The sequence below is a fragment of the Synchiropus splendidus genome, chromosome 7 (assembly GCF_027744825.2).
Source record: "Synchiropus splendidus isolate RoL2022-P1 chromosome 7, RoL_Sspl_1.0, whole genome shotgun sequence".
In the NCBI taxonomy this organism is placed as follows: Eukaryota; Metazoa; Chordata; class Actinopteri; order Syngnathiformes; family Callionymidae; genus Synchiropus; species Synchiropus splendidus.
In genome coordinates, this window is record NC_071340.1 from 6,415,326 (window position 1) to 6,439,750 (window position 24,425).

Here is a 24,425-nt window from a genome sequence, read left to right on the forward strand (position 1 = left end):
CTAAAGAACAAATTAGAGGATTTTAATATTAAATTATTGACACACATTCAAGGACAAACTGGTTTGAAGAGTGGTAGAAGGCCACACCCAAGTGTGTTTGTCCACACTGTTTGACTTCATAAAGCTGAATGTAGAACTGATCAAACTTGGACCCATCACGGTGGATGGTATGGATTATCTATGCTCCTGTACACCTCTCTGCAGTTATTCAGTTGACATCTTTTCCTTCATCACCTCACCACTGAACACAAGTTTGAACAGAAGACGCAGAAGACATTAAAAACAAGCCACTCAAGTGGAGCTCCTCGCCCTCAAAGATATTTTTATTAACCTGCTGTTTTTGCATTTTGTGGCCGTTTTCTTACAAAAATCATTCTGATTTCATTTAAGACTACTACAACACACTATAGACAATACATCCATTATAGTTCTTTGATTAGTATTTCAATATATCTTAAATTATACATTGCTCTCATAACAATGATCACTCTCTCGAAACCGACTGTCTCTACAGGAGTTTGAAAAAGAAGTGTCTTCTCACTTCTGCACCAGACATTAGTAACACTTGATATATTGGAGTTGAAGATGACGATTGTGCTCCTGGTCGCAGCATGACAGCTCGGCAGCACATGCACACGCTGCAGCTTCTAGCATTTGACTCTTATTTTCTATAATCTCAGAGTGTGAAACAACTGTTGCATTTTAGAGGCGAGTCATACGTCCACACGGATGAGTCCGAAAAGAAGCTGCTGTGAAGTGAACTATTGCACAGAGCAGACTGGAGACGGTTTGAGGGTCTGTAAGGCTGTAGCAGTGCTTCAGAGGGAGGAGACCCTCGTTCCTCAGGAACATATGTGTCAGTGCTGTAAATAAAACCAAAAACAGAAAACGCCTCTGTGACTTTAGACTGAACTGAGTGAGAGAGGTGATGTCGTGCCGTCATCTTGTCCGGCAGTTTCTATTGCAGTTTCAGACAAGCTGGGCGGAGTCTGACAAGAATGGCAGCAGCTCGATCGGAGGAGCGTGGGAGGTGCAGGATGGAAGGAGTGCGGGTCATCGATAGTCTACATGTTGAAGCCGTAGGTGGGCTGAGCAGGGTAGACGCCCACAGCGGGGACAGCAGCGGCCGCAGCGTTGCCTGCGACAGGGTAGCCGTAAGCAGCGTATGTCGGCTGAGGAGCCACGGGAGCTGCAGCGGCCGTCAACATCAGCTGCTGACCTGGAGACACGCAAGAATACATGTCACACTCAAGGCTCAGGGGTGCTGGAGACAGCTTAACCAGGAGGGAGGTTGTCAACAGACTATATAGACCTTTAAATTCTCTGGGAGGAAACGGTGTTCCCCAGGGGACAAAACATACCTGGCCCTCAACCTGGTGTAGCCTTAACATGTACCAGCACAGAAACTTGATGAGCTACATACAAATGTACTTATCATATACAGCAGACGTCAGGTCTTGTTCATGAGTGAGGGCACTATAGGTTGCGCCCGGTGAACTCTTATGATAGCTCATGGAAATTCAACCTGGTGTTAGTGCAGCTCTTCTCAGAAAAGGACCTGAACGTCTCACTCAGTAGGTTCTGTTGTAGGCGCTTCTCTCTGTAATGGGCTTCACTACAGTTAGGGTTTTCCACTGGCAAGAGGGCTTGGCACATACTCAAGGATCAGGAGTTGCATTCAGGTAACTGTGAAATGTCACTCTGCAAGACCCATATCCCTCGGAAATGTCCACTTCCCAATATATAGATCAAAAAAAGCCCCACAGATACGAGGGACCCTCGCCGGACACATCAGACACTCAGTGTCGAGAACTTACCGAACACCATGGTCTGAGGCTCCGTCACTTCCTCCTCCGTTTTTCTTTGGCTTTCCGCCTCTTCCAGTTTGTCCACCTGGGGGCAGCAGCGCGCACATAATTATTTTGTCAAACAAGATTTCCGATTCACTTCTAAGGAGGAAACCCACGCTACAAAATGTGCCCAAATATTTTAACTGAACAAACAGAACGGCTTACATCTACCATGGCGACTTTAGATCCCCATGAGTCTAGCATAACATATTTATATATTAGTTTCATTCTATTCCTACTGCAAAGCCACAACCAGGGAAATAGGAGTTTTGTTTACATTTTTTAAATAAAAATAAATAAACATGTTTATTAAGGAACTGTGTTCTGGACACCAGCACTTCTAAAACTACAGAACAAACCCAATAGACACGAACGAGAAGGTGCCGTGCAGCTGTGTCAAGGATCGAGCTTCTGAGCAGGTGTTAGGCCCACACTCTAGTCTCTACAGCAGTTAAACGTGTTATCATGAAGAAGACAATTCAACCAGACATCACAACACAACAACAAACGTGAAACTAAATCTGCATGCGGGGCAGCATCCTCTGTGCAATGCTTCTCAGTGGAGTCATGACTGAGACCGTCATTGGAAGGAAACTGTGTGGAGGACTTGACTGAGCCCAGAAGGCACACTCAACCCCTCACTCCTTCCATATGATGCAGATGAGCCCCCCTCCAGATGGATTATGAGGCTCTATAATGTGCGTGTGTGTGACCTACACAGCACTAGTTGCTGGTCCCAGTTGACATGAAACACTGCAGAGCCTGGATCGATTGTCAGTTTTGAAGTTTAAATCAGATTATGAGGATAAAGAACACACATGAGGTCAGAAAGAGCAGTTAGGCGCGTGAGAGTCTACATCTGATCCTGAGGAGCAGAAGACAAGTGGTGGAGGCTTGTATTGAAAACACAACCATGAGATAAATGTTGGGGAAAACGTTTCATGAAATGTTATGTTAATTTCATGTAGGCTCTCGTGTGTGACACTGGAAAAACAACTATATCTCATACTCAATGTCAAAGTAAAACACAAGAGGGATTCAAAAGGAGAAACATGATTGGAAGTGAAGGACGAAGACACAGGATCTAAAGCCGTCACACACTCATCAGAACTCTGCAGAACCAGAGCTAGTGGGCCCAAACTCAGTCCATGCTACGTTGCTAGATTAGAAGTCACACACATAAAGTGACTGAACACAGAGGAGAAATAAAAAGTGGACCAGAGACCATCACCTTGGAGGCAAACTCATCCACCTGGAAAAAAGACCCAAAAACATGACCTCAAGTAACCACAGGTGCTGAAGAACTAAAGGGAGTTATTCTGATTTTGGCCTCAATGTTTAAGAAGAAATGACTCATCTTCACAAGTAATAAACGGCACTGTTGAGTGGTTTCAGGGCTGACCTTGGAGAGGTACTCTCTCATGACCTGGATGAAATACGGCATCGCAAAGTCCATAATGTTGTGTCTCCAGGCCAATTCCAGAACCACGTCTGGGTGCAGCAGGTCGTAGGAGGCAAAGAGACAGGCAGCGAAACACTCCTTTCTTCCCTCCTCCAGGAACCACTGAAGCAAAGTTTCCGCCAGTTCAGCATCTTTGGACTCGGCAGCAAACAACATGGCATCCTGGAGGAGATTTGTGGATACATAAATTAACTTAAATAACACCGGTGTCAATACAAATTATACAGAAAAGAATTTGATGACTAGAGATAGTGGGTACCTTGTAGAGCTTGTCGTTCTTGCAGAGCTCCACACTCTGTCGCCAGCGGTTGTTTCCCTTGTACAGATACGCTGCGATGCGTCTAAACTCGATCAGCTCGTGTTTCTCTAACCTCTGCGCGAGGCCGATGGTGTCAAAGTTGTCGTAGGCGTCGATGGATGCTCTCAGGCCCTGAAGGGAGACGGCCAGACGGTGACGTTCATCGAGAGAACAGCGCCATCTTGTGGCTACTTAATCTGATCAACTCCAATATACGGAACAAAACAGGAAAAATCCTAGGACAAATTCGATGACATAATAAAGACATAATAGCTGACACACTCTTAAGTATAATAATGTAAAAGCAGAACCATTCGATTCTAAAAATAAAAATAAGGAAAGAAAAAAAATAAGAAAAAAATGAAGAATTGAATAATCATTACATAATCGTAAAAACCATTTATGATTTTAAAAATCATAATGGAGTAAAATTCATTAACCCGCAGACAGCAATTACACTCATAAAAGGAGGCGGCTTGGTTCACTGGACTGCTCCAACTAGGGGCACATTCATTAGGATGTGAAACACGACAGTGGGTGTGAGACCTGGTAGTCCTCCTCTTCCGTCAGCAAGTTGTTCAACGCTTCATTGACCGACTTGTTGTTGTGGCTCTGGACAGACCGCAGGTACGGCTTCACCAACTTCAGCTGCTGCATCTGGATGGACAGTAACAGTTACATCTCCTTGAACACACAGAGGTGTTAGAATGAGGGCTATAGTTAATGACCTTGGTGAAGAAGTTGACGGCCCGACTGTGGTCCAAACGTGGAGACAGAATAGCCAGCAGGTCATTCAACAGCAGCGGTTTGAACTCAAGGTAGAATGATAAAGACTTGTAGTACAATTCCACGTTGGCCACCTGATGGAAGAGATTGTCATGCGTTCATCAAAATGGCACTTTACACTGCCTTCCAGACTATACAGAGATTTCTGTTTAGTACATCAGGATGGATGCACCAGTAACTATTTACCCTAGCAATAATGTCTTTGAACAGTCCTTCCTTCCATGCGTCAGTGGGGTGTGACATCATTGTGATGGCTGCGTTGTCGTACTCTTCATATTTATCATAAAGGAAAACCAACTCCGCCCACAGGTGGGATTGCTCTGCAGCCCGCAGCACCTGCATAGAAGGCGGAAAACAATCATGATTTCATTCCACCATCCAGACTCAAGGCTTCGTACCACAGTCCAGCTCTGACCTTCGGGATGTTGACTCTGGACCAGAACAGCTCCAGGTGCTCTCTCATCTTCTGTGGCTTGAACTTGGAGTAGAGGATGGCCAGCTCGGTGAACATTCCCATGTGAGCGCGCTCCAGACCCAGCGCCGCCTCCAGCAGAGCAATGAGTTCCTCGAAGTAGCCACGGTCCTGATAGTAGCTGATCAGCTCCTCCAGCTCATCGGCGTGGATGACAATGTGAAGGCCACAGATCTGAGCAAGACGGAACTCCTCGCCGTCCACACATGCAAAGCAAACCTGAGGGATGAAATACATGGAAGTAGTTAACAGCTGTCATATGCTGAATTTAATCTCAAAATTGGTGAATTTTTGAAAATTGAAGATGTGGAAGCAGCTTCCTGAGGGGGCTGGTGGCGAGAACTCACCTCCTTCCACGTGCGAGTGCTGTTGGCCTTGCGGGCACTGTCCACTGCCGCCTGGTACTCTCCCAGGTGGACCAGCGTGGAGGCCAGTCGGGCAAAATTAGACACGTTGTTGTAGAGCAGTTTTGCAGCTTCATACATTCCTTCTTCATAACAGCGGTCGCCGACCTGCACAGGACCAGGTGTGATCATCGCTGCTCGGGACACACACAAATCAAGCTTCGGACCTGCTGGATATGAGCGTTGTTGGGCCCACTGACAAACTCTTCCAGCTCGGCCAGACGGTTGGTTTTAGCCAGGGCGAAAATGAGCTCCGTCTCCACGTACGACTCCCTTGCTTTCTTGCGAGCCATCTGGAGGAACTTGACCAAGTCTTCCCAGTTATCTGCAGAGAGAAAGGTCTTTTAAGATGTGATTCCTGACACACTTAAACACATTGATCTTACTGTTCTTGCTAGCCGCGTTGACCACTTCCATGTACGCCGAAGGGTCCACAGCCTTGATGTAGGAGTCTATGGCTTCCTTCACCAGGTCTCGCTGCAGCTGAGCTCGGGCCAACTGGCTCCACACAGCCGGCTCGTTGCAGCGCTCGGCGAACTCATAGGCCCGGTCCAAGTTGCTGATGTGCTCGATCAACACCTGTCGAGTAGCAGAGGTCACACATACAAGTCCAGTATTTTCTTTAACTTGAGTAAAAACAAAATACAATAATATCAGATTTGGGGGTTATAACTCAAAAGCAAAAATCTGATTCAGTATATTTAATTATTGAATGATACTTGATATATGCTTACAAATTCTTCAAGTCTTTATCTTTAGTCAATTAATGTAAACGAGTATTCATGCACCTTCCAGTCTCGGCTGGACTGGTATTCATCCAATATATCTGTGACAGCAGACAGCAGAAATGAGACCATAATGAGGATGGACGGACTGAGGAAGAGGGATCAGTCACATATCTCATTCATGACATTCATGAAAAACACACCGGTTGCTTAAGTCTCATTCCAAAGTCACGTACACTATTTTAAAACTGATATCCCCGGGGCCATTCTCTTCAATCGATCTGTATAGTTTAATTTCTTCCTTCATCTCAAAATTTGTTGATTGTCCTTGTGCTCTGAAACGTCTGTCACGCCAATTCTACAGCATTCTACCTTCTACAATTCCCCAGCCATCCAATTTTACTCCATTTATTACTGAGGGTCTCACGCGTTCTTTATAAAGGATATGCAAAACAATGGGAGTCCAGAAGGGGGCAGCACAACAGCTTTAATACTAGCGGAGGGGAAATTATTATGTACCTATTTTGAAATTCAAACAGTAAAATTAAATATGCAGTCTTAAGTAAAAATACAAGGAAGTAAAATATATATTCAACATAAAAGATGACGACATAATTTGGTATAACTTCAACAGATAAAAAGACTAATAGCACAATCAAACAATTCAATGAATTAATAAATAAAGTTTATAAAACAAGGAAACAAAATGAATGAAAATCTGTCGCATAAAGAAGAAATACTTTGGGTTTTATAGCAAGTGAAAAATGTTTTCAGGATTAAAATAATATAATACATATGCTGTACATTAAAATGAACCACGACATAAAAAGGTACCTGAATAGCCGACGTGTTGACATCAAACTTTTTGAAAATGGCGAAGGCCTCCTCAAATAGCTCATTGCTGATGGCAATGTTTGCGATATCCGGAGCATCGTAGTTGTCCAGGCGGTTGATGTACTCCATCACACGTGTGCGGTCAGCTTTAATGGCTGTCAGGATGAGCAGGTTCTGGAGGTTCCTGTCGGAGGATCACAAGCAAACAGTCAGAAAAGTCTGTATTGTTAATGCACAAAAGCAACTCAACGTACCGATGTTCACTGAAGACGGAATTATCCAGCACGATCTTCTCCAGGAGTTCGATCAGCTCATTGGGCAAATCTGCGGTCATGAAAGCCTTGACGGTGACCGACACCTCCTCTGGGTCCTGAGTCTCCGACAGAGCTGTTTGTACCACCTGAGAAAAGTTTCAATCAGTCCAGGCTTCTAGATTAATTCCTTCACAACAGCATGACATCATGACACACAACAGAAAGGAGTCAAGTCTGACTTAAAAACAAGCTAACAAGGGTTATTAATCGAGCTGTCACCTGATCAATTAGTTGTCTCCTGTATGGATTATTTTCCTCCAGCACATTAGCCCAAAGTTCTGGGTCTTTCCTTCGCACCAGGTATCTAGCCTCACTCTTGAACAGCGAGTTCTCATTGCAGACCTGAACATCATACACAACAATTACAAATAAGCTCAGAAAAATCTGAAACCAGGCGCGCCATTGGCCAGGCACCTTGATGAGCTCCAGGTCACACTGGCCCCTCTCGTATGCCACGCAGGCCAGATGGGGGTCTCTCTTTTCGCAGTAGCGTCCCACCACAGTGCTGTCATAAAACGGGTTCTCCTTCAGGAACCGCTCCGGTGTGTTGTTGCTGTCAATGTAGATCTTGGCCAAAGCATTGTGGGTAGCCGGCTCCTCGCAGCCCTCGTGGGTACGGGACTCCAGCCACGGCAGGAGAAGTTTCAACCTGAAGAAAAACAAAAACATTTGCATGTCTAAAAATATCTCATATTGTCAAAATTCAATGTAGGACTTCAATGCGGACACAGTCTCATGACAGCTCATCTACCCATCACTACCGTGCACCCAAACAAGCGCCATGACGTCTTGGTAATTCACCTGTTCCTCTTCTCTACCTCCTCCACGAGTTCATCTGTGGAAAATTGACCCCTGACCACCATGATCAGGTTTTTGATCACATCCTCGGAACAGTCGACGTCCAGCAGACCACCAATCACCACCGGTAGACGACTGGGGTTCACCTGAGGAAACGTGGGGCCAATTAATAACTGAACAGCCATCTGTAATGGGGCAGGAGGTCCGTCCTCCAGCGGTGCGTGAATGTGTTGATGCGTGTTCAAACGGTGGATAAGAATGACAGAAGGACTTCAGCTCAACTTACTTTCTGCACATAGATTTCAATATACTTCTGCAGGTTGTTGCGATAGAGGTAGAGTACCAGGTCGTGGACGAAATCAAAGCGGTCACAGACAATTATCAGAGGAAGCTGGTCAGTCAGTTTGGCCTCCTGTGGACAAAGGAGCAATGGTTTCAAGGGTGTGTTCAAATTGGACATTGCAACGACATATGAAGTGGCTAAAGAGTTTGACCTTGAGGAAGTTTTTCACTCTCTCCGGGTCATAGCAGTTGCTCTCTCTGCAGATTCTCTCCACTTCCTTGATCTGACCCGTCTTGCAGGCCGCCTGGATGTACTTGAAGTGAACATCGGGTTCCTGGCTGAAGTTGACGATGGACCCCAGGAAGTAAAACAAACCTTGAGAAGAAGACGGCAAGCTGTGAACATTTCGATAAACCACTCTGTGTGACATTAGTTTCAAGGTCAGTTTATTTAGTAAGCTGAGAAACAGATTACAATGTGACAGGAGACATCCTGATGAGAGGCAGGAGCCTATCTGCACACGGAGGACCAGGAGGTCTTTCTCAAATAACTGATTTCTCAACCTCTCTCTTCCAGAGAGTTCTTTTGGTCACTACCAAAAACATCTAAGAACAGATGAGAGCAGAAGTCGGACGAAAAATTAAGAGCTTTGTCTTTTGGCTGGGCTCTTTCTCCACCATGACAGACTTAAAACCTTACAATTTTACACATTGCACAGATACATCCGTCCTTATCACACTCATGACAAGACCCCAGGATACTTGACCTCTTCACTTTGGACTGGATATTTCACAACATAATGTGGCTCGAGACTAAACACCCCAGTAGAAGATGAACCCCTTCAGTAGCTGTCTGATGTACTCAAAAGGTCAAAGGTCAACGTTGAGAGGGTGGATCCGCAGCATTCTTTAGCAGCAGGGACACCGTGAAATACAACAGAAATTACACCTAGCTACCGCTCATGAGTGTCTGGAGCAATGCAGCTTTCCAATTTTAAAGGTCACCACAGACATGTTGATGCGAATAAACAATGATCTGATTATAAGGCACTTGAGAACCAGATGTGGACAAGTCAGAGAATTTGGTACTAAAATTCCTGGCGGTCTCGCTCCAATCCAAATAAACATGACCCGGGTCAATTCCCAGACTCCCAAGTATTTGTGACACTTACCCTCGTAACTCTTGAAGGACTCAAAGAGCTCCACTAATGCCTGAGTTCCCAGCTGCTCGTGATACTTGGACGCGACCTGGACGCAGAGCTGCAGGTTTTGTCTGATGTTGGCTGACAGCATTGCTCTTAAGCACTCCAGAGAATCCTCCACGGACAGTGAGCCAAAGAAGTTCACCAGCCACTGAACAGAGCACCCAAAAAAGAGCAGGATGAAGACAGTGACTCTTTATAAAAAAATAAAAATAAAAATAAAAAGTCATCATACCTCAGGGTTCAGCAGATGTGTGTGCACTACAGCTCTCTTGATATCGTACAGGTCGGTGTAATGCTCCAGAGCTCGCTGCAGCAGGCCAGCCTTCTCACACAGCTGAGCTACATGAGCTCGGTCATAGTGAGTAAACATCTGGTTACCTAAAATTGCATCCGCCACCTGCAGGTGGACAATATCAATAAAGAACAGTGAAGGACAATTATTTCACTCTTGTGTTGGTCACCTGAGGGGCATGAATCAGGTTCATCTCCAACAGACGAGTCTGTAAATGCCCCTCGGCTGGGCGATTGTTTTTCAGAGCGTCTAGCAGGAAGGAGGTGCACTGTTGGATCAGGCTGCCCTCCATAAACACATCCACGATCTGTAAGCAGAAATTGAGTAAGGGTTCGATCTATGACTAGGAAGTGCTAAAACACATAGCCAGAGAGATTGATCTGCATGACATGAAAACAAATACTTTGCCATTCAATCTTTTATTGGCAGTACAGTTTTGTTGCATAAATGGCACTCAAATTGCCAGGACTCATCCTGGTAATAGAATTGCACAGCCATTTCCATTTCACAAATTTATTTCCCATACTTCCATCAGTTTTCATCTATTTGCCCCTGATTTGTATTTTTGTTGGATTTTGTGAACAAAAATATGCACACAAGACTCATTTCTACTGCAGCAAACCTAACTGGAAACACAAGAACTCAATTCCTGCATCAGGCCACCAAACACTAAATACATTTCTCCTCCTTCATCTTGAACTTTTGACACAATGAAACAATACAAATTCATGAGATGCTACTAAGCAGCAGATGTTTTTAATTGTAGGCGTTGACACTCAGCAGCATTAAGTGGTAAAGATGTGAGACTGAACAGTGATGCTGTGGCTTCTAAAAAGGAGGTGGGGGTCACTGACTCAGTAAATTCCTGACATTACTGGCACATCTGGAATAACACAGATGTCGGCACCCACACCGCACGCTTGTGTGAGAGCAAATGTGTTCCAAAACTCTGATGGTAGTGTGAGTTGAGGGGTTACCTGGTTGATGTTAGCCAGCGGCTCCTCGTCCTGCACCAACATCTGGGCAAACTGCAGACCCTGCTCTGGGCTGACACGCATCACATTCCTCAGCAGAAACACCCAGTCTGGGGTGTAGCCCACCTTCACAACATGACAAGGAGTTAGTTTCAGGGCTTAAACACGACCACGGCGGGTTTTCCGGAACCCTTCACAGACCTTTTTAGCATACAGGACGATCTTCTGGAACTGGCCTGTCTCAGCAAAGCACTGGATGACTTTGTTGGGGACGTTGGCTCTGAGGTATACACTGAGGGCCAGGGTCGGGTCTGAAGCCTTCACCAGGTCTCCCAGCTCTTCTGAGCACTCCAGCTACAACACCAGATAAACAATTAAACAGCAGACATCTAAAATACTGATTTACCTAACTACTTAAATGTGGATAAATAGACATATGACATCATTCACTCATTCATTCTCTACGTCTGCATCTCTAAAGTCTGCAGCTGCACCTTGTCTTCCTTCAGCCACTTCTCCAGCAGCTGCTTGCGTCCCTGCTGCAGGACGGGTCTGCACAGCTCCAGAGACTCAAACTTGTTGAGCTGGCCTTGGTCCAGCAGAATACCAAAGTACTGGAGCAGCGGAGACGCCTGACCAGGCTGGGCGGGAACACTCTGAAACTTTCGGATGGTCTCTGCCGTCCGCAGGATTCCCTTAGGCGGAGGAGAATAAAAATAATAAACACATGGGGAGAAGAAATAGTCGCATGGATTTGGGAAAAGCTCCTGGAATGTTTTGTGAAATATGCTTTGTGATTTTTATTTCAGAGAAATAAAAAATGTCAGCTTTTTTTTTTAAAAGATGACTTCACAGCTGATCACACGATCACAGTTGTTTGTACAATTAAAAAGATAGAACGTGACATAATGGGTGATGTGGAAATTTTTAACTTCACTGCTATTTTTATTGAGATCCTCCAAGTTCATTGCAACAATGTTCAAAACCTACCATGCATGCATAATCAAGATTTTCCAGATATGAATGCAGCACAAAGTCATGCGGTCATGAAAATGTCTGCCACGACAGTATCTGTCAACACTTTCCTCGTGCAGATCCAACACAAACCTTTGGTGCTGATGCGGCGACTTTCGCAGCCTCTGAATAACTTCCCTGAGCAAACAAAGTGTTGAACTTTCTGGCAAAAAGCTCTTCAGCTCCGGCGAGGTTCGACCTCACAGCCATTCTGAGAGCCAGGTCTGGGTTCTGCAGGACATTGGTGGCATAGTTGACGATGTTTTCCTCTTCTACACATACCGACAAGACCTGGGTTGAAGAGGCACTAGTCATCAGACGGTCCCAGTTGGAACATCTCCACAGTCCACCCACCTGGCCCTTCTTGTTGACCCCAATGATCCCTGAGCTGGCTTCGTGAGGGGACGTGACGAAGATAGTCTCAGCGCTGATTCTGTTCATGTAGATACAAATACCGGACTCCAGGTCGTACAAGTGAATGTAACCGTATTTGGTGATCAAGTAGATGACACCATGTTTGCTGCCAATCTGAAGCAGGGGAAATAAATTTAATTGACATAATGGTGGATATTTCTAGTACAAGTCAACAATCTTTACAAAATCAATATTTCCTATATGTCTTGCTAAGAAGCTGAATGCACTGGTGCAGTTTGGAGGATTTTGTTTGTCTTTCTTGCTGTAAAAAACTCCCACTACAGGTGGAACTGAGCACGTCACAGGTCGCAACGTACCTGCATAGCTACAGGGAAGTCTGTCTGGGCCTCGGGAGGAAAAAAGACATCCACAGCTTTCTTAGCAAAAGGCTGGTTTCCTGTCGCTGGCTGGCCAACTTCGATTATGTGCAGCTGGGGAAAGCAGCAGCACAGACAGTTGAGGTGATGTAAAAAAAAAAAAAAAAAAAAAAACAGCTGCACCTTATTGTATTTTGAATGAAGATGCGTACCTTCCCTCCAGCTGGTGAGCGCACTGCAAAGCAGAAAAGTGTGGACGCCTTTGCATTCCCTTCAACTTTGAACTCCCCAAATGCAGCCGCATGGCCCTCGATGGGCTGCGACACTTTTCTCTCCACAGAGTACAGCTGCATCGCTCCCACCACACGGTTTTGCTGACAAGGATGAGAAAGCGGAGCCTGAAAACCTCTGAAATCTTCAATACCACATTTGCACTGGGCTTTTTCAGAACATTTTTCATGATCATGATTAGTGTATAGAACATTGATGTTTGTCAAAGAGATTGCTTTGACAAACATGCCCAAATGAAAGTGTTTGAGGTTTTTAAAAGCATTTTCTCAATATCAAAAATAACGACTTTCACTCCTCACCTGTGCAGATATTCCAATCAGCAGTAGCCACTTCTGTTGTTCGTCAGTTCTATAGTTTATGATCTGACAACCGGCCAGACTGGCATGCCGATCGAACACTTTGGTGGGTTGGGAATCCCCCTCCATGCTCCAGTGATAGACAGCAGTATCCGTCACCAAGGCGACAGTGTTGACAGATATCCACTTCCAGAACATAACCTCCTCAGACATGGTGTGAGCCTTCATCTTACTCTTCATCTCAATGTTGAAAATCTGCAGCGTTTTGGCAGCTGATGACAGGAGAGGACAGACACGAGGAGGGGAACAAAAATTCCAAACAGGAAATAAATTTCCGTAGAAAGGGACAAGAGAAGTGGCATGTGAAGCATTTCAGGATGAATTTGACCTTTTACGTTATATTATAATGTGTTGTTCAACAATTTTACAAAACCTTTAAACTGCCCTCACCTTCATTAACCAGTGATGATGTGAAAACTTTCAGGTGAGCATGTCTAAATTAGTTTAACAAACACATGGAGGGCAGAAAAATGTTCATTTGAATGGTGAATAAGAAATGCAGAAGAGAGAACCATTAAAAGTCCCAGCACCAGTCATCTTGACAGAAAAAAAGGCCTTATATATATATATATATATATATATATATATATATATATATATATATATATATATATATATATATATATATATATATATATATATATATATATATATATATATATATAAAGGACTTATATTAATTAGACTAAATTAAACAATTGTGCTTTGCTAGTCATGGAAATATATCTTTTTTTTTAAATGCAGATTTTCTCAATCTTAAATCAATGCAACAGGAGGCAGACACCAGGGGGCGATATCTAAACACTCACAATCATTTCTAGTTCTATGTCAAGAATTGCTGTTTTTTTCTAGGAATCTTTCCCTGCATGACGATGAGTTAATTAAATATGTAATTATTCGTTATTCTATTAGCTTTTGCTTACTTTGTGCATTCATATTACTGTCTACATGTCACCTGTAGTTCTAACTATGTACTAAGTGAAAACGATTATAAACATCTTTTAAATAGAACTACACTTGCATTAACACTTGACGGGTTTTAGCTGTCGATAAGACTACATTCAAGTCACTATCTCTTCAAGACTTAACAATATCTACAAAGTTTCAAGACCATTAGCATTCAGGCAGTGTGGCAGTGCAGTCCTTCTCGGCATCATAACCTGTGATATGACGCTGACAGATATCAGGATTGACGTGAGAATGTTTGGGGTCCACATGGATCGGATCATTTCTACCAAGAAATGCTTGTTGAGCTGATTTACTGATAGGAAATAACTGGAGTTCATATGACGCAATATCAGAAAACAGTATCAGAATCAGTATGAGACACTCATCTCCCCCCACACACACATAGAACCCCTCCATCTAGCATGTAAGCCAAATACCTGTCATTCACTCGACCAGAACAGAGTCATGCCAACACATGTGCACTTCTCATAAAAGAGGGAATTGTGCAAGAGCGGAAGTGATGCTCCAATGTTTGCTGTCTGACAACGTGTCTGTCGATTGATTGGTGTTAAGAATAGCTCAGAGTGCGGCAGATGATGCTTTTATGAGAGAGACATGACTATCAACACAGACGGCTGGAATACAGAAAGCAACTCACCGTCTGAGATATGACAGAAAGCAAAATCAAAGGGGAAGAAAAGAAGCAAAGTGTCATTCAAGTACAAAAGAGCAGACGGGGCAAACGGGGCATTATCTTGTGGGTGGACGAAATCATCCACATCAGCGCCTGCGTTGGCTCGAATCAGACCAAGGAAATACATTTCAACAACTTGATTTGCAGACCCAAGGTGACATACATTTACAGAATCAGCAGAGAATTAGTGCACAAGCACACATCAAGGCCTGAATAAAATCTGTCACATTTGAAGCTTTATGCTCATGACTCCAACACTTGAACAGCAGTAACCTCTTATGCTTGCTGATCAACACACCAAACAACAGAACACGCTTGCACCTTTCAGAGCGATGACTTTGCTGGCCGGGTTCATGATGGCACTGTCAGCGGAGATGGGTCTCCTGATGGGGTTGGTGGGGTCTGACATGTCCACAATCACCACCTGGTTCTGCTCGCCGACTTTTTCCCGGATGCAGATGAACTTGTCAGACTCCATGGTCAGATAGCTGAAGCCAATGTTGGCTGGGTTGACTCCCAGGTTCTGCAACTGGAAGTGCAAAAAGAGAATTGTGAGTATTAGCAGCTCAAGGAGAAAAGGATGCAATGGAGTTTTTTCATGATAAAGTGATAGCCCTCCTACAGCATATGTAACCTTCTTCACTTTAAAAGAGCCATTTTTAACCACCTTAGGTTCTTTTAAAATGTACAAAACACATGGAGCATGCAGAACGCCCCGCCCTCAATAACGTCAAAAGGAGGTGGGCCTCATTTGGTCTTCCACCAGGCCTGAATGTGCCCCTTCACTCACTTTTAATAGTAAATAAACAGGGTTCGGTGGGAACCGAGATAATAATCAAAGCTTTCATCACTCGGTCCAACAGAAACATGGAGCAGCAGCCAGTGGTGGACCAGAATATGCATGGAAATACAAGCTATTTTTAAGGACTTTTCCTTACAAAGTTTTCCACGCTGCTTTGTGCTGTATTAAGCCTGCACAAACACCCATGCTAACGACAGGATGTGCAAGTCAACACAGTTTTATTCCACACAACAAAGCAGTACCTCAAAATGAATGAATGAATTGAATAAAGACCTTTTCTACCACATGTGTACAGTGACATAGAGACGTGGCTGCTTCTAATTTATGAGAGTCTAGAAATGGAAAACTAGCAGAGTAAATAAAAACAGCAGGTACAACAAGAAGCAACACATTTTAACAAAATGAAAAACTGTTCAGTCAGCATGTTTACTTTCTTTAAGTATGACAATTCCACCATCACGTCTGCAGAACTCGGTCAGAACTGTTATGAAACTGGACACTGTCACAGAGACCAAAACGGCGGCTCTGATGACTGAGCCGACTGTGTTGTGCAGTCTGAGGCAAGCGGAAAGGAATCCTCACACTCCACACAAGGACTCTACTATCTCACAGATGTCTGCTGGAGCAGGAGAAGCAATTGTGACAAGCAAGCCCTTTAAATCATGTCGTCTCCAGGACAGGAAGGACAAACAGGCAGCAACCAGAGCAGGTCACAGTGACAGAGATACACAATTAAGCGCTGATCTATGGCGACAGATTTGAACCGCAAGAAATTCATCCCGTTGAATAGAAAATTGAGACTGATACCAAGGCTTGTCAGAAAATGTTTTCTTTACATTTCAGCATTGTTGTTTTATTGTCAAGATTAAGCACAAAATCATGTCAAATAACATATACTGAGGTGTGAATGAATCACGTGCATCAATTTCCATAAAAAGTGCTTTTAAAAAAAACAAATATGGCACTGACACTAAACTCTGTTTTGTAGATTCCTCACTCAGTAGAGTATACAACACAAACAGACTTCATATAGCAACGTTTTAACCGTGACTACCATCTTGAAAGACCAAGTACATTTTTGGCAATGAGGGAAAGGAACATGTAAGACCCTACTAGGTAAAGGAACACGTAAGGTCCAGCAGATTGCATTTGTTTTCTAGATGGAGTCGCTGGATTCTCCCTGTGCAGCAAACGTTTCACTGCATATAGCAGGCTTTTAGCAAGGGGGGCGTCTGGATGCCCTGAACTGCAAAAGATGAAAAAAATGGATGGCCTGTTTTCTCTGCAGGACGCCCTACATTTCCGATTACTAGTGCCAGTATAAAGCCCCACTCATAGTGTCACCATACTGGTTCCCATGAAAAGAGTGTTTTCTCCCAGTAATTTCACCAAATATGGTCGAAATTAGCAGATTCACTACCATTTTGCAGCTGTACTGTAGCTTGGCAATCGCCATATTTGTTTACCCGCGTAATCTCGCGGTTGTCCACGTCTCGATTGATTGGATGTCTGACACTGTTGACAGGAGGAAACCACAGTCAAGTTCTAAGCTTCAAACAATGGTTTACAAAACGAACTCATAGCTCTTTAATCAGAATCGGTGAATCTGCCTGCACTGGAGCTGCTGTCTGTCACTTAGAAGATACGCACTAAAACACCAATTCACTTGGTTTAAATGACTTCAACTGTGAACTTTATGTTGTCCACATCAAGAATAAGGACAAACATGTGATCTGAGGGAGAAAGAGAATGTCCCCACAAACAGTGACAACACCCCTAAAACCTGCATCAAACAGCACGACGTTCGAGATCACATTTTGGAAATGCTTTGACTAGCATCTTACCAAGATGACACCTAAGTCAATATTGTTCATGAACACAGGTTTGTTTGAGCAACTATGAGCGCTACAACGATTGATATTTATGATCAGTAGAAACCAGAACACAGCCATGGGAACAGTGCACTGGCCATCTTTGTAGTCTTGGGTTTCAACTGAAAACACAGCATTACAAGCAAGGCAGACATTTTGTGAACTGAAGGCAGTAAAAAACTTAAAATACAAGCATTTTATTATTTTCATGCAAAACTACTCTATAAGCGAGTTACATGGCGTAATGGCAGTTATGTGAGCACAACAATTGTTACTATGGGGTAAATTAACAGCTCCGGGGCCAAAAATAACCATCTGGCATGCTGGATCTGGGGCCTCCTATTGAGGGCCTACGGTAGATTGCCAGTACAGTAAAACTGGCTGACTAAAACAGAGTCTACGAGTATTGTAGAATTTGACGTAATGTGCTAGATGAACTGTTTTTGTGTGGAAGACAGATGTATGCTCGGGCACCACTAGGGGTCTATCTGTGCATGTCCCCGCGTTCCATCTCGTATTATACATCTCATAATGTATAATGTGACCCTATATTGCCGCAGAGTAAAATCTCAAATCTCACAACGGTAGACATTGTTTTACAGATTTTTCCATTCAGTTTGATGAACTGAGAGGACTATGAACAGTCTATAAAAAAGGTCTGAGAAAAAGACCTGAGGGAGGATTAGAGCCATATGGTGCATCTCTTACACCCTGCCAAAACTATTTCTCACCAGAGGAAGGAGTTGTAAAGATAACAGAGAAAATGATAGCAAGTTAAAGGAGATATTCCAGATTTATGCTACAAGTAACAATCTGTCATGATTCAAGTGCTTTACTTGTTCACTTCCAGTAAGACTTTGGTTTAGGTCTGAGTCACCAGCAGAAACACTCCCACATCCCGTGCACATTCCAGTAAAAAGTGTGAGGTCATCTCTGCAGACCTCCAAAAAAAAAAAAAAAAAAACCTACATGCCAAAGAAAAGTGTGAAAGTCACTGCAGCCAGTCTGATCATGACCGGAGACGGTGAGTCATTGCAATTGGACGTTTCTCAGAGAGCTCAGAAAGTCACTCTCAGAGTCAAAGTGGTGCTTGTACAACAGTTTTAGTCTGCTTCTTTTGAATGAACACTGCATAGGCAGACATCTCAACCTGCCACACATTGGTGTCTTTCACTTGTGTACTGTTCTCACACTGACCACGACAGACTACTGCTGTCGTGTTTTTTTCATAATTACAACATATCTGCTATTATATTTTAAGAATAGGGAGTCCTGACTAGAAACATGTTTCAGCTGTGAAACCATTTCAAATAATTGTGTTGGTGATGATGTCTGCTTTCATTAATGTGATGGAGTTTGGTGACAGAACACAGAGTCACATCCCTGCCAGTGCGTCTCCCAGTGATGAAATCACTTCCCTATTTTTGGAGCATAAATCCTGTTTGTTTTAATGAGGTCCATTTATCTCATCTGCCGGTTACATCCGCCAGCCCATCACAACCATGTCATCATGTCGACCTACAGCTGCATAAACTTTTTGCAGGTGATTCTCTAACTGAACAGCAAACCTCACACTTAGCCTAAAGAGCAATGTCAGGAATACAAGTCATGTCACGAAAAAAATTACGAATAAGAATCCTGTGCCATGTGATTTGTTTTTGCATGCTGCCGGTAGGGATCCAATAGCACAGTCCATTTGTAATTTCTCAGCCTCATAAATGTACAAATTCCAACACAAAACAAGACAGGCTGACCCCGATCTCATTTTATAGGACGTGGACGTCTCAATGTATCGCATACTACTTATAGGATCATTGGAGAGGATTCCACACTGAAGGTCACATGTCTACTTCTAGACTTGAAAGGGATTGAAGCTGCATATTTGGGCAGGCCAGTGCCTCACCATGGGTCTGGGTCCTTATTTCACTTCTGGGACTGCAGACAGGGAGCTCTAAATACCAGGAAAGGAGAAAAAGGCTAAACAATTTGAGGCCCAAAGTCCTCAGTTTGCAAATTCCAGGCATTTTTCCCCTCTAGTAGAGACACCTTGATATAACTGGGGCAGAGCAGGATTTCATGGTCGAGGTGGAACGCTGGTTCTTATCAGCATCTCAAAACAGAACTTTCCCAGCAGACGCTTGTTGAGTGCCGAGATGAACACCAATGATCTGCATGCTGCAAGGAAGTATACCGCCCTCCCAATCAGAGCGAAGACAAGATCTGTTGGCAGGACAACTAAAAGGCCTTCTGGCTGACAAAAGTAGGACTATTGGCCACAGGAACAGAGCATGGAGGGTCTGGGTGGGGGGTGCTGGGCTTTTTAAATGAAAGGCCATTTCACTGCCTGTTGTTACCATAACGACAAGCTACAGATGAGCAGAGGTAGTGGGGGTCATGTCACAGAGTTTCTCTTGTAGGAGAGAGAGAGAGAGAGAGAGAGGGAGAGAGACTCAAGAACCAGGCCTGCTAGAAATCTTATTTAATACATCCCCATAATCATATTACCAAAACTGAACAGTGAGTTACGCTAGTCGCAAAGTATTGAAACTCGAAAGACTGGTGTTTCTTTAAATCAAACTTTTGTTCAGCACGGTTTTAGAAAAGCTGTGATACTACACCCCCGTTTTTGGCTTTGATGTCAACAGATTGGTGTCCTGCTAAGAGGTACTTCAGAAAACCTTTGTATTGTGTGAAAGCAATCATGATTGAATTTAAATCTTTATGGTATTTATTAGGGATGCTCCGATCGATCAGTCACCGACCTAGATCGGCCGATCTTAGCATAATTGGTGAATGCTGATCACTACCTGTCATTGATGATCACAACGGATCAGGAGGGACAGCTGGTGCTCTGCTGAAGCCCGGCTGGCTGTGATGCATCTGCTCATCTCTCCCTGCTCGCTGCTCACTAGGCAGCAGCATGTCTGCTGTGGAGGATCTTTCTATCTGCCTTGTAAAGTTTGCATCCTGCAGCACATGCACGGAAAATGCTGTGCATTGAAGCACAGTAAAATTAAATATGTCATTTAAAACACCAGCACTTGACAGAGCCCGGAGAGTTTTCCGGGCCGCTGGTTCCTTTACAACAGGCTGTTAGCGCAGCTAACGCTTAGCAACACCCACCGGTCCGAATTTCATCGAGCTTGATGCCCACCCTTTCTCAGGGAAATGGAAACGAGGCAGATCCCTCGCCGTTTTGGAGTCAGGTGCAATGTTCGTTAGCCACCTGAATCTGAAACTTTTGGAAACATCCGAAATGGAAACTTTGATAAATGCTGTGCTCTCTGTTTCGGAGTCCCGCTACAAGCGGCCAGTATGTAAACATTTCACAGACATAGCAAAATCTCAAGAGATTCACCAAAACTGCAACATCTCACATTGAATTGTGTTTTTCAGTTGACCTTTTGACAAAATAGCAGCTGCATCCAGCAAGGTTTTTTTCCTCCTTCAAGAGGAATATGAAAACGTGTCTGAATTAAAATTATTTAATGGTTTAGTTTTCACATCGTGTACACAGAAGGTCTCATCAATTTACATATTACAAATTCATTGTCAATCTGTGTGATCAGTATCGGTGATCAGTGGTGATCAGCACCCTGGCTGATAGGTATCGTATTTTCTATAAATTCTGTTTGTTTGCCATTTAACAAAACCTTGTATTGTAATGGCCTTGTCCATGAGTTGAAATGTAGACAGTCTCTCCTTGTTCTCAGACCCCCTGGAACCTCACACCAAATGCCAAAAGCAAGCAGACATCCGTTATCTCAGAGACGTTAGCGCTCACTGCATATGAAGCTCATTTCCTGAAAAAAAAAAAATAAGTGCCCCATTGTTTTGAAGAAAATGGGTTCCACTTGCTCCAGTTTGGCAGTGTGGTGACGCACAAAAAGCTTGAATACATCAGGGTTTTGAAGAGCGCTGTACAGCTAAATCATAACGCCACAATGGATTTTATTGGGTATGTGTAGAAAAACATCCTTACAATGAACAGCAAGGTGATAACAATATGGAAACACTGAAACCATCACAGAAAGGCTCAACATTTAAAACAAAAAAAAAACTATTACGAGAGCTTTTAGCTTTTTTAGCTAAATTGCTTTTATTGTAATAACTAGCAGTGTGAGAAGCTGTTACAAGATGCTGTTGGTTGCATTACAAACAATGCAAATAAAACTATAATAATGTCATCAACAGCATAAAATGACACCATACATGGGCATCTGCTGCAGATGTTGCTTGAATGAGTGGGCAGACCTCCCACAGTAGTGAGCGCAAATGTGACAACAATCAAACTTCACTTAAATAACCACATAATTCATGTTTGTGTGTTACTTAACTCATAATTATTTCCGCACCAAATGTTTGATCATAACTTCATGCTATCACCTTATAAATACAACAGCAAACTGAAAATATGTGGTGAAGATCTTTCATATTTCAGTGAGGACAAACAAGCTTGTCTTTTGAGTCAATACACTAGTTATTACGCTATCACAGTAGCAATTTCCGTTACTCAAAATAGTCCATATTTCCAGAAGATAACCACATTCTGTCATTTATAAACTTGTTCATATTTATTCAGATTTTTTTCAACCATGTCATTCACTGTGCTGACTATCATTAAAGTCAAGAGCAGCTTAAAATCATGATTGACTAGGATATAGCATTCATGTAACTGAGAAAGCCTTGAGTGCAAGGCTATTTTGTTTCAGACCAAGATAGAAAAAAAAATTGACCCCTGCACTACACGCCACTCCAGATGTTTTGATGATTAACAGACAACTTACATACTCTCAAACAAGTTAAATGTAGAGCGGTGAGGTCATTCTGTGCACCAATAATCGAGGCTCTAAATTTGTGCTCTGTATGGGAGCTTTTATTCCGAAGCATGGAATAAAAGAGATATTCCTAGTTTCCCACAAAGACTTCCAAATGAAGAAAGCATTCAGTGGGTCACTTCTGAGACCTGAACTATTGGAGCAGCAAGGAATATGGGTCAGAGCACAATTAGGACCGCAAACAAGTTTATTGTTGCAGGTGGGAAGCCATTGCGAGCACCAATACAAAAGAAGCAGAATAGTGCCTTTAATTGAGCCACCAAAACTGACAGCTGTGACGGGTAACCTTCCATCTTCCCAGGAAGATTTCCAACTTAAATATGCATTCCTCACTCCGACTATTACAATATGACCAATCTGAGAGCAAGTTGACTGGTGTGGGAGCAACTTCATTCCAAATGGAACACAGGCGTGTGGGACAAGCTTTGTGACCTTAGAACTGGTGGCGAGGAAAGCCCAAACAAGAGTGGGTCTCAGGCAACTGTGACCTAGACCAGTTGCCAGACAGAGGAATGAGGTTCCTGTATGACGTTCATGGATGAATAGGACTAGAGATGATGATCAAGATAAGTTACAGTGGATGCCTTGCTAAATAAACCTCGAATGGGAAATGACAAAACTTGAAGATGAGATCCTGGGACCCACACAAAAAGCTGCCATTTACTTGGTCCGACAGGACTGCATAACTCGAAACAGTGACCTCAACGACGACGTCTATAACGGTAAAGGACCGGGACAAGAGTCAGTGCACTCTACTGACACCCTCAGGAGGCTACGGAAACTATCAGCATCAGAAAGTCACACAGATTATTTAAAATGACAGAAGCTGTGCCTGTTGTTTTTACTGGTAGTTATAAGGTTCGTCTCATTTTGCAGCACCAACAGTAGCGAAATCAGCATCCACAGCTGGCGGATACTTTACCTTGTCTGACGCACAGAGAAAGGACAGGAGTGGATGTGCCCGCAGGATAACAGAGTGGAAGCTTAAAATCTGGAGAGCATCCAGCTCTGAGAGGAACAGCTGAGATCTGCCGCCTCAGTGTCAAAACAGCGCAGTTTGCACCGGCGCACATTGGAAATGACAGCAGCGATTTTCCAGATGAAAAGAGGGAAACTGCGGTGTTTACACGCACCAACACAGGGATGTAGACACACGCTCAAAGAACCGCAATGGACCTGACGACTCAATTTCTCCAAGTCATCTGGCCGGCAGCACAACGAGGCCTGTGGCTGTATGGAGCGCCCCCCCTGCAGTCATGTTTCACATTCAAATGCGACGTGTGCGGGAATGAAGCCCCCAAAATGACCGCCGGGATCATGAGAGAGGCTGAAACGACTCTTACCTGCAGATGTTCCTGGAAGCGTATGGGAAGTATCTGAGCCATTTCTGCAGGATCTTTTCTCTGGCTGGAGACTGTGAGGAAGGAAAGGGGAGGGGGACAGCAGGAGGTATATAGGTGGTTTTGTCCTGTGCTCGTCCTTAAATGTCCCCCGGTAAAGTCAACTATAGAGGGCTGGAGAGGGAAACCGGAGGGCGTTTCGTTTGGATCTCACGACTCCACTGACTGCTCCCATTCAGGAGCTCCCCTACGCCAGTCCCGAGTCACAAACTACGCACCTCCGCCAAGAAAACTAGTGCTGAGACAAGTGTAGTCCCGCGGCACGGTGAGAATTGTGGACAGTCCCAAAATACAAAATCCTCGTGCAGGCTGTGTAAACGAGGTTAAACACGAAGCACCATCGACATGATGCTTCTATATCATAGCTGTCAATGGACAAGAGCAGATGTGCGGCTCGTATCCTTCCGCCGCAGCCCCCTCCCACAAACTTCGAAATCAGGGCTCGTGACAACAACTACCACTGCAACGCGCGCGCACACGCGTAAGGAAAAAGTGTAGTAACCTTGATGACGCAATGAAGCTCGGAGCACGTCACACAGAAAACTTGCTGTAGTTTTCGGAATGCAAATATCATCATAAAGGAAATGTAAAGAAGTCTCGATGCTTGCGGCGGATTTTGTCTGAACTCTGGTTAAGCGATAATGTGTGAGAGAGATTGTGATGGACGCGGTAGAAAACGATAGACGCCTCATTGTGAAGTAGATTTGAATAACAACAATTGTCATACTTCATGAATTAAACATATCCAAATTCTAATAAAAAATGCAAATTTGTTAAGATTTTT

General features: G+C 43.8%; 1 protein-coding gene across 2 annotated transcripts; it reads right to left on the reverse strand.

The window, feature by feature from the left end:
• Positions 1-309: 309 nt before the first annotated feature.
• Positions 310-24,108, reverse strand: cltcl1 (clathrin, heavy chain-like 1). Of its 2 annotated transcripts, XM_053870561.1 has the most exons (32): positions 23,585-24,108; positions 15,052-15,259; positions 13,032-13,300; positions 12,654-12,815; positions 12,442-12,555; positions 12,065-12,238; positions 11,804-12,001; positions 11,191-11,391; positions 10,898-11,050; positions 10,700-10,822; positions 9,892-10,029; positions 9,663-9,827; positions 9,398-9,578; positions 8,438-8,601; positions 8,230-8,355; positions 7,947-8,089; positions 7,560-7,794; positions 7,365-7,487; positions 7,086-7,231; positions 6,832-7,015; positions 5,659-5,851; positions 5,440-5,597; positions 5,216-5,380; positions 4,812-5,087; positions 4,583-4,732; positions 4,339-4,470; positions 4,157-4,267; positions 3,572-3,742; positions 3,253-3,474; positions 3,076-3,102; positions 1,818-1,893; positions 310-1,219 (listed from the first exon to the last, which is right to left on the reverse strand). In XM_053870561.1, exons 1-32 carry the CDS (start codon positions 23,624-23,626, stop codon positions 1,065-1,067), a joined length of 5,085 nt encoding a protein of 1,694 aa, XP_053726536.1. In that variant the 5' UTR covers positions 23,627-24,108; the 3' UTR covers positions 310-1,064. The 2 variants fall into 2 exon arrangements, with proteins under 2 accessions (XP_053726536.1, XP_053726537.1); XM_053870562.1 differs by lacking the exon at positions 3,076-3,102 and having other exon boundaries at positions 23,585-24,107.
• Positions 24,109-24,425: the final 317 nt, after the last annotated feature.